The 11,471-nt window shown below is 42.8% G+C and overlaps 1 protein-coding gene across 1 annotated transcript; it reads right to left on the reverse strand.

Moving 5' to 3' along the window:
- Positions 1–1,135: 1,135 nt before the first annotated feature.
- On the reverse strand, positions 1,136–9,678 carry LOC129386995 (uncharacterized). Its single transcript, XM_055075615.2, has 3 exons — positions 9,531–9,678; positions 2,962–3,071; positions 1,136–1,463 (listed from the first exon to the last, which is right to left on the reverse strand). Exons 1-3 carry the CDS (start codon positions 9,548–9,550, stop codon positions 1,243–1,245), a joined length of 351 nt encoding a protein of 116 aa, XP_054931590.1. The 5' UTR covers positions 9,551–9,678; the 3' UTR covers positions 1,136–1,242.
- Between the last annotated feature and the right edge of the window lie 1,793 nt (positions 9,679–11,471).

Genomic DNA, 11,471 nt, shown 5'->3' on the forward strand with positions numbered 1-11,471 from the left:
CGTCATGGTGGAAGTGCCATTTCGCTGTTCGTTATCCAACAGTTGAAATCCTCTGGAACATACGAGCTGACCTCTTTGAGAATCTTATACTTGACATCATGATTATCAAGGAACAGCGATAAATGACATGAATGTTTGCCGGGTAAAGACGCCGTAGGTTTTTTTGTTGTTGTTGTTACCTTTCTCCGCGGTTTGGCCTCTTCTGAAAGATCGTGGAGCCTCGTCTAATTTGTCTTACCATTGTATGGAGGTTGCAGTCTGCGCTGCGTTTTCTCGGGTGTCCATCGGTGTTTCTGGATGATGTTGTACTTACTTTGTTTCTTGTCTTTCCTTGAAATGACGCTTTCGTTTGCGTGATGTTTCTTTGTCAGTAAGGACGTGTCTTCGTAAGCCTCAGGAATTTTGATGTACAGTCGGAGCCGCACTTGTCTAGAGTGGTCAATCGGTCTATTTGACTGTCGTTTACAAAAAAAAGCACAGGCCAACGCCGCAACGAGGCCACGTATGGTCAGTTCACATGCTAGGTCTATGCGCTATAGTACCAACATAAGTGTAACCTTGCACCTACCTCGAGGTAGTAACTGCGGATGCTGGCGGACACTCGGCCACTCTATACAAGTGCGATTCAGTGCTATAATGGCTCCCTATAGTGACTTTCCCTTTTCCTTTGCAATTACGTGCGACCGCTGGAGAGTGGCAAAGTGAAAATTTTCTTGCTATTGTTATTTTATGGAATTCCTTAAACATTAGTCTAAAATTGAGTGCAGGTTCCTATGCAATGAAAGATGCAAGAGCAAATACTGGTGGAAATGCTTCCCTGGAGATACTGTAGTTTGTATGGTTGCTTCATGGGTTTGAGAATGCCTGCTTGGGGATATATTTTTATCGATAAACAATTGCATTACATTCCCTCCAAATGCAGCCAGAGTCTTCTACTGACAACTTTCGTAAATGTCTGCACAAAAAAAAGAAAGAGCCAATGACGCGAAAATAGCGAAATTTATGAAGTTTGCAACGCTGTTTAAATAAAAATAAAAGGAAGCTGGGCCTTCAGGTCTCCCGCTCTAATATTCATCCTTCATCCCCTAAATAAATAAAATCAGCAGGAAGAAAACTTTACCAGTACAATTTCACTCTGCGTTTCTCTTTATTTGTACTGTTAAATGAAATCACAGTGATTGAAGGACCCTCTATACCAGTACAATTTGTGGGGGTGTTTTCTTTTTATTTGTTTCTTTAAAATCAAGATTGTGTCACTACGTGTGAGTGCGACGACTGGCACCTTGTATGCCGTCTGCCTTTTGTCTCCTCCCTGAGCGCTGTCCACAGATTTCCCGACATTCCTCGGCCGTGGTGAATTGGTACGGGACCTCGGCTGTAGCATTCGGCGCGGATCTGGGCCTCGGCGGGCACTGCTGCTTCGGGGTGCTCGGGAAGTGGTCCCCGACCAGCGCCTAGATGAGCTGCAAGCATAAGGATGCAAACTAAACTAACAAAATCCACTTAAGTTGGGGCTTCTCTAGAGTGTCTCACTAATAAACTGAGGTATTTCGTTGCATTCATTCATTCATTCATTCATTCATTCATTCATTCATTCGGCGTAATACTAATGGCCATTCTCCCATTTGTAGAACACACGGGGAGGGGAGAGGGGGGGGGGGGAGTGAGTCACTATCAATTATCACGCATTCCGGTGGGGAGGCGTCACGACTTACGTTTTACGACAATGAACTATGATATTAAAGAGCAGTAGCGGTAGATGTAGTACAAGCATGCATGCAGAAATGGCACTGAGATGTGGCCCGACGCCACGAAGGACTCGAGCGCGTCCGCGCCATGTGGCAACGTCGTTATTTTTTAGACATACTCGGTGTTTTCTGCTTCTACCCGCATGACAACCCTTACCATTTTCTCTTACAGTAAGCTGCTGTTAAGACGATCCCGGTTAAGGCGAATTTGGGGGTATGCGGAACACTGTACATTTGGTTGGTTTCAGACAAGTCCGACGCAAGAGCAATCCGCTTAAAACGAAACGCTAATTCGGTTAAATCGAACTTCCGCAGTCGGTCGTTCCTGACACCTGCTACTCAGTCTGGCGAGATGTTCTGATCGTCAAACTTTGAGGAAGTGATGCTAGCTACCTAGGAAGCAAATGGTGATTCTGTAGACACAAGCAGCTACGCACATGCTGACGAGGATGTGGAAACCCGCAAGGCTGATCCCGAAAAGGGTGATTAAGGAAGTCCTCGATGTGGCCCTGCAGTCTATAAAGTTACGGTGAGGACATCGTCCTGCGGTGCTCACACATTATCTAGCTGATAATGGCCTGGACCCTTTGGCATATTTTTTCAGCAACATGAGAAGAACGAAGAAATTTTTCGCAAACTAAGTAAAATTCCAGATTTCGTGACAGCGCGGAGGTCTGCGAAATGCCTGTAAGCAACATTTACTCGTGAGCTTAAGCGTTCTTAAAGCAACGTCTTGCATCACAAAAATGTAACTAGTTACTATTTTACATCTGCCTTTTGATTTTGGTCCAATTTCATTTGTTGGTTTGTGTGGTTTGCCAGGAATAATGCGTTCTGTCAGTCAGATCCTTTCTCTTAAGGCGAACTTTTCATGCGGTGAGCAGATATTCACGCTTCTTTCGAGTTAGTTTTAATGGGAACCTACTGAATATAGTAATTATTATACCCAGGCGCGGCCCTGGATTCGTGAATCTGAGGGCGAACATGGCGTAATTAAAGAGACCTGCAGTCAACTGTTTTCCCAAGAAGTATCTCGGCATTCAACAGCCCATTACGTACAGAGGCCACTATGTGCCGCTGGAAGCAGACACCAATAATGTCTTCAGCGGCATTTCGAGCCGGGAAGAAGCCGATTCTGCGATAGGAAATTTTCCTTGTTGTGTACGCGACACAGTTTAGTTAAGATGTACGAGGCATAGGGTCGTATACTTACGTGACTTGAGGAACACGGAAGCCACGAACGTGTTGACTTCACCCCTTGTTGTGTCGCTTGAAGGAGGCGTGATTAAGCTCGACTGTTGCAAAGGCTGGGCCTCCTCTGACCTGTGTCGTGGGAGCGAGACAGTGTCAAACGAAACCGTAAACACACACACAGAGAGCACCGACATTAAGCAGCATTGCGTTCGATGTACATTGGTGAGCACTTGGGCAAATATTGCGAACATATTTCCACTGCATGCGCTGTCTTGAGTAAGAAGCTTAAGCTGCCGCGTTAAGTTATAAACGCTGCACACATTTCTAGGCTACGTTCTGACTATGTGAGCAAGAATATTAGGTTTATGAAAGTGACAGAAGCATGCATGTCAAGGGCTGTTGCGAAAGTGTGTAAATAACTGTACTCTCGGAATAAATATGTTCACGGAAGTGCCGCCTCGGCCGTGAGAGGCGCTGGCGAACACTCCCAGTGCCTAACCTTGGACCCAAGAAGGTGGACGAGAGGATGGCCGCCGAGGTTTCTTAAGCTATAAAGTACCGCATGCGTAATGCGAAAGACGAGGGCTCGACTCCCACCTGCGGCGAGTTACCTTTCCGTCCGCTTTCACTTCCCTTTAACTTATTACTTCCACATTTCAATTAGACAAAACAATTACCTTCCTCTGCGCTTCATCTGGCTACATTGTCTGTTATATCGTACGGTTGTGATTAACAAAACACCGAGCCCCTCGCATCCTCTAATCATTCTCACTCTAGCGGACATTAATGCTCTGTCTCGTATATTATTTCTTCTTTTGCGGCGCATCTGTGCTAGAACTGTCTTCATAATGGCTTCCATCAGCGCCCTTGGAAGGAGGCCTCCTGGAAACTGGCAGCCGCCTTTACGGTTTGTGTATGCCTTCACAAATAGCTAATGTTTGCAAAAAAATTAATAAATTCATGAGTTTTACAGTCAGGTGCATTGATGTAAATTGAGGAGGAATAAAATGTTTTAAGGTTCCTAGAAATTAGAGCAAGGGTGGTTAAGTTGGTATAAAGTGTATTACGGTGGAATAAAGTGGATTAAGGTTTTATAAAGTGGAGTAAAGCTGGTGCAGATTAGACTAAAGTGGATTAAAGTTGGTACGAATTAGAGCACGGTGGACAAAGATGGATTTAAGTGGAATAAGGTTTATTAAGAGTGTATAAATAAAGTAAGGTGGAATAAAGTTGATAAAATCTGTTACAAATTAGAGCAAGATGGATTAGGGAGGAATAACCTGATTTAAGGTGCATTAACGTTGGTGCAAATTAGAGCAAGGTGGCTTAAGATAGATTAAAGTTAGTTAACGTTGGTACAAATTACAGTTAGGTGGAATGAGGTCGATTAGAAAGGATTAAGGTTGGTACGAATTAAAGCACGGATGATAAGGAAGGATAAGAGTGAATTGAGGCGGATTAAGGTTGGTACAAATTAGACCAATATTGATTAAGGTTGATGAAGGTGGAATAAGGTGTATTAAAGGCGATTAAGATTGGTACAAAATAAAGTAAGGTGGATTAAAATGAATTATTGTGGATTAAAGTGGGTTAAGGAAGATTAAGGTTGGCACAATTAGAGCAAGGTAAATAAAAGTGGAACAAAGTCGATTAAGATTGGTACTAGTTAGAGTAAGATGGATTAAGGTTGTGTAGTGGTGTCTTTAATGCTGATAAGTTACATAAGCCATATTCCTTTCGCATTCAAATCACGTAATACTTAAGTGACTGACAATTATTTACCTCGTTTTACGTGTATGTGGCGCATTTTTGCCCATAATTGGCTTAAAAGCCATAGCACACATTCACACATTCATGACGCATGATTGTTCACACGGAACTAATGTGATTTATTTGTTTTCACTTCGATTGTGTCTGTGATATATTAGGACACACACCTGCTTAGAACGACAGAAAACTGAGCTAGTTGGTAAGGATTCATTATGCAAAAAGGTGAGGCGTGCTGACAGGACACAAGAGAAGAGAAGAGAAGAGAACATGGCGTTCGTGTTCTCCACTTCTCTTGTGTCCTGTCTGCACACCTCACCTTTTTGCATAATGACACCTGCTTCCTCAGTCCCACGGTTCGTAATACTAAAACGGACAATCTCCCACCAATGGTCGTAGATACGAGGGCCTTAAATAACTTCGCCTTAACCAGCACTAATGGTGGTGGGCTTGATTCCCACCAGTGGTCGGTGGTTCGAATAATTGTCTGACCGTCGGCGGTCACGACAACGCCGGGTTTTCCACTTCATAAGCCGCATAATGCTTTCTCACTAATTAACTATTTATTTGTATTTTCTTGCCACTGCATTGCACTCTCTTAAAATACGCGCTCACTAGTGCCTATGCTAATTACGCTCTTTGAAAATAATTACTGAGTAATGGTCTTCTCCCGATCTTTAAACATTACTCACGGCAGTTGCAGTTGTGTGGCGTCGTTTGTAAACTATGCGAGGCACGGTGTTCTTATTTCGTTGAAGTTGGAAGCATGTCACGCGCGACGAAAAATAAATGTTTCATCTCTGTAGCCGCAGATAAGCCTTTGTAGAAAGATACTTATTCAATTGTTGCGGAGTGCCATTCTGCCCTTGTTCGCAGAATTTCCCAAAGTCCTACGACAACTGCACAAAACACCACTTTCAAAATCGGGGAAAATAGTGGCAATGTCAGGTGTAAGTTGCGGTGAAACTTCCGTGATCTTGGTTTGAATAGAAGATTGGTAAAGAGTTGCTCAACCCTTGTCTTTCTTCCCCATTTTCATGTGTTTCACCAGATTTGTAGTTAGTCACTCCGATGTCTTTCGTGGATTAGACACGATACCTTGTTTATATTTGGTGAGAATAAAGGACAGGTTATGGCTAATGCGTATGCAAAGTTCGAAATATGCGGGTTAACGGCGGCATCTGCGGTAAATTACGCATTCATATGCTCCGGAGCATTATGAGTGTGTTTTACGTGCAGCATAATACTTAGCCCCCTGCAAGTATCTTAAGTACTTAGCCCACTGCAATTATTTCGATAGATATGCTATCAAGATCAAACTTAGCAAAAAAATGGGCAGACCTGTATTAAAAATTTGGACGCGAAGTTAAGTGTGTGCGGACCAAGCACATATCTTCAAAAAAAAACAAATTTTAAGCAAGTGTTCACAAGTGTCATACGCTGCCATTATCAGCAACGTTTCCCAGTGTCCCGAGCAAACTCTGAATTACACAAACTTTAGGTTTAGTACAAATGGGGGCAGATTAAGAGGAAGCTCTAGCTTGAGACCAACTTTGTTGCCACCTATTCAAATGCATATAAAACGCGGGAATGCTTGAGCCGACTTTAATGAAATTTGGGGCATTTCGGAGAAAAAGCTGCATTCTAGTGACTGTGTACAGCTGTACTTTAATTCAGGGCCTAAATAGTTATACAAACAAGTTGCCAGAAATCGGCAAGTCCGAAGAAAATAGAAGAACACAGTTTGCAAATCCTTAACTCTGCACCAAGAAGGTTCTGTAAACCGCGTCCGTTAGAATATCGAGAGGACAAAATTCATGTATTAATTTATAGTTTATGCGATTTTGCTATTACGCGCAATTTACAGATTTGCGATAACTGCTTTCGTTGCTGAGTTACCGAGTCATTAATTTATTACTCTCAATTTTTCGAAAATTTGCAATTCTCCACAGTATGTGTAAAAAAATCCATGTATAGAATAAAATCCACTTGCAGCAGTGAATATATTAATAGTTTTTTTGTAAAAGGCAACAAACCTCAATGAATTTGATTCACTGGTTGCCTATAAAAACGATTTATCTTTTCTCGTGTATTTAGGTACGAGCCCCTGAGCCAAAGCCTCTTCTTAAGTGCGATGCATACCGAAATTTTTAAGTTACTAGCCTAATTAGGAGCAATACAAATAATTATTGAAGCTCAGTCTTTTTTTTTTGTATTTACACGTGCTATACGACTTTCGCCTGGTGTCCTCGATGAAATCAAGGCTGCAAATTGCTTCTGATCGGTGAAACTAAGGGCCAAGTGGTGGGCAATGTACAGACAAAATTCAAAGAGGGTCCATGGGATTATTGTGGCTACTGCAATAAATTACGTATGAAAGGGCTCCGGTGTGCTATGAATGTTTTTTACGAGTGGCGTAAAATGTAGGCTGCTGCCCTGACATGAATAAAAAGACCACAATGCCAAGTTTGGAAATAATGCGGAAAAAACTAAGATGACTTCATGTGTGAAGTGACATAGTTGTGAAGAAATACAACGTATGTAAATAATATTTGTGCGCGTGTGCGCGTCCGTGTCTGCGCGCGTGTGCACATGTGCACGTCTGTGCGTGTGTCTGTGTGCGTGTATGCGTTTGTGCGTGTGTGCGCGTGCGCGTATGTGCGTGCGTGTGCGCGTCTGTGTGTGTGTGTGTGTGCGTATGCGCGTGTGTCTGTGTGCGTGTATGCGTCTGTGCGTGCGTGCGCGTGCGCGTCCGTGCGTATGTGCGTGCGTGTGCGCGTTCGTGCGTATGTGCGTCTGTGTGCGTGGGTGTGTGCGTGTGTGTGCGCGTGCGTCTGTGCGTGTGCGTGCGTGCGTGTGCTCGTGTGTGCGTATGGGTGCGTGCATGTGCGCGTCTGTGCGTGCCTGCGTGTGCGCGTCTGCGCGTTAGTGTGGGTGCGTGTGTGCGTCTGCGCGTCAGCACGTGTGCGCGTCTGTGCGTGTACGCGTCTGCGTGTATGTGCGTCTGTGCGTGTGCGCATCAGCGCGTCCGTGCGTACGTGCGTGCGTGTGCGCGTCCGTGCGTGTACGCGTCTGCGCGTGTGCGCGTCCGTGCGTGTACGCGTCTGCGCGTGTGCACGTCCGTGCGTATGTGTGCGTGTGTGCGTACGTGTGCGTGCCTGAGTGTGCGCGTCTGTGCGTATGTGTGTGGGTGTGTACGTGCGCGCGTCAGTGCGTGTCTGCGTCTGTGCGTATGCGCGTCTGTGTGCATGTGTGTGCGTGTGCGCGTCTGTGCGTATATGTGCGTGCGTGCGTGTGTGCGTGCGTGTGTGCGTGCGTATGTGTGTGTGCGTGTGTGTGTGCCTGCGTGCGTGCCTGCGTGCGTGTCTGCGTGCGTGCGTGCGTGCGCGTAGCACTCGATTGCACTACACTATGTTTCCGAGTTGTCCCGAGGGAACTCATGGGCCGGCAAAATCGAAAGTGTTTTGGTTAATCACTTGTTTCGCAATAAGTTGCGCAATCAAGAGCTCCGGAGTATACGTGAATGACTTTTACGAGCGCCCCAAAATTTCGTAGAGACCGTTTCATTACACAATTTTTATATTTAACACAAATGGGAGGCACCCTATGTGCAGTGTGTTCGGAAAGTTTAGCGTTACTGGATAAATTATTAGCCATGAAAACTGTTACTAAAACCTGGATTTTATTATTTTTCTTGCATGACACAAGGCTAGCCGGCTGTCCTCGATGACTGAGCGAGGCAACTTTCTCTTGTTCGGCGACAGTAAAGGACGCGTAATGGATGATGTGTAAGCCAAGTTGGCAATGGTTTGGTTTATTGAGGCTTTTGCAATAAATCACGTATGCATAAGCTCCGGAACATTAAGAGTATTTTACGAGTGGTTTAGAATAGATCCTGTTTCCCTGCCTGGACAAAAACAGTAGTTGCCCAGCAAAATAATTGGCGAAACTGGATGGAAGGCTATGGCAAAGACGTGTGCTAATGTAAATGCGTCTGGAATAATTACTGGCCTTGCAAAAAGGGTAAGTAAGGCTTCGAAAGTGTCATTGTGCCGTTATCAGCTAAGCTACTCAATAACCCGAGATAACTATCTGACAACAAGTATATGTTTGTTTGAAAGCGGGGGTCATAATCAGTGCAATGTACTACGTAACGTAAACATAATATGCCGGACTAGAAGCCTTGTAACAAATAATGAACCATGTTTCTTTCTCAATATTGCGTTTTACGAGATTTGTAGCAGGTTTACCCAGTGTCTTCTACGAAATATATGTGTATATATATATATATATATATATATATATATATATATATATATATATATATATATATATATATATATATATATATATATATATATATTCTAAACTTAGAGGCTGTTTATAAGTAGTGTGTGAACAAAATTCAGGGTGTGTGAAAAAAAAAAGCCTTAGGAGTAAATGACTTATACAAGCTATCCGGAGCGTAATACCTGTGTTTTAGGAACAGCGCAGAATTTATAACCCTGCAGTCCTGGGGCAACTATAAATACCAACAAGATAACATGTGGTGAAAATGGAGGAACATTATGACCAATAATCACGCAAAGTAAAATGCGCGTAGATGAATCACTGCATATGTAACATCTTCTAAACATCTTCTAAACTAAAAGTTCTAAACTCTACCAAGTGCTCGAAGACGTTATAGGTTGTAATATGTTGTTATTGCAAGTGTGAAAGAAACAACTTCGCTGGTAATTGGGTTGCGATTCTGCAAGGCCACACAAGTCTGCAGTGCTTTTTTTTTTCAAAAGTGAATGTGTGTAGAAAGTGCCGACTTACCTTATTAGCAGCCAGCTCATTGTCGAAGGTCCACTCCTGCTTGCTGATGTCGGTTACGAACCTCGTCAGGAACTATGGTCTTGTGCTTGGACGACGTCTGTAGCCGCAGTACTGCTCGCTGGAAGGTTCTCGTCCCTGCAAAGCTGGGAAAAATGAAGGATCATGGAAGATCGTCGCCACGGCGTTCTGCACATGCTCTGTCAATCTGATCACGTGCCCCCAATGACGTTTTACCCAAACATCATTGTTTAGCTAACAATCACATGACATGCGCAAGTCAGCTGCCTGCGCTAAGCAGTTTGTCAACAATGCTAAATGACTTTAGTCCATCTTTCAAAACAAGAGCAGCTTAATTACTGTCGATCAGGTGTCTCCTACGGTCTACAACCATAGTAGACGTGACCATAGACGGAAAGTTTTCATGTTTCCGAGCACCAGCTTTCTGAAAACCATTATATATATATATATATATATATATATATATATATATATATATATATATATATATATATATATATATATATATATATATATATATATATATATATAATGGTTAATAATAATATATAACGAGCTATCAGTCCTTGTTTGGGATATTATTGGCCTAGTGCGGTTAGAAGAACTGGTGAGGCTTATACAGTACTAACGGCCACGTACTCTGCTATAGAGGACTCCCAAATAAGAAGCACGACGGGGTAGGATTCCTAATCCACAAGGACATAGCGGGCAACATTGACGAATTCTGCAGCAATAATCGCCCAAAATAGATATCGCAGTTCTGTAAACTGCAGGTGTTAGGGAATCTAAGAAGGACAAGCTTAATATATAAATTTACGGCCTGCATGAATATACAGCTTAAGTTGCAATGCTTACGACGGTTTTGCAAAGGCCATACTGGCAAACTAATTTCATTTCAGAGCGGTGCGCAGAAGGTTTATTTTGCCCGCTTAAGATGTATTATTAGGTGCAGTTTACAGAATTGTGATGTCATTCTTCATTGCTGAGTTTATTTATTTATTTATTTATTTATTTATTTATTTATTTATTTATTTATTTATTTATTATAACCTCAGGGCCAAAGGCATTACAGAGGGGAGCAGTGTTAATATACAAGCAAAATGTAAAAGAACTATACAATATTCGCTCATAATACAATGTTAGCTATATCGAAAGAAATACATAAAATATTAACACAATAACATAAAAAGCCAACATTACAAAGAGCCTGTTTATACACTGTTAGGTAGAAAATTTCGGAAGTGTTCGTTATCACTTATAGATAAAGCATCAGAAGGAAGGTGATTCCAATCGCGACTAGCCCTGGGCAAAAAAGAACGAAAGAAATGCTTAGTGTTTCAAATTTCAAGTCCAACATTGTGGCTGTGGTCGATGCGATGGGATCAGTAATTTGGCCTAGAGAAAAATTGGTCGCGCAGAACAGGACAATAATACAACTTATGAAAAAGAGTTGGGAAATTTGGCGGCGCACAGACAGGGATGGGAGGGCAAGATTAGACTTCATGGCAGTAACACTAGTGGTTCGATTGTAGTTCCACAGAATAAACCTAACAGAGTTTTTTTCAACCAGTTCTAGTGCCGTTACAAGTTTGTCCTGACTGGAAACCCATATCGAGCATTCGTATTCTAGCTTGGAACGTATTAGTGTTTTGTACAGCAATAGTTTAAGTGACGATGTCGCTCTAAGGAAGCTACGACGTAAGTAACCTAACATGCGGTTTGCTTTGCTAATTATATGTTCGGTGTGAAGGTTAGAGTTAAATTATTGGTAATGTGAATGCCAAGGTATTTGTACGAGGTGTCTGATTCTAATTGAACATTGTTAAGGTAAAAAGGAGATGTGGAGGTCTTAGTACGAGAAGTATGCGCTGTTTTACATGTGCTAGTGTTAAGTTCCATTAACCATGCTTTGGACTAGGTAGT

Source organism: Dermacentor andersoni, chromosome 11 (assembly GCF_023375885.2).
Source record: "Dermacentor andersoni chromosome 11, qqDerAnde1_hic_scaffold, whole genome shotgun sequence".
NCBI lineage: Eukaryota > Metazoa > Arthropoda > Arachnida > Ixodida > Ixodidae > Dermacentor > Dermacentor andersoni.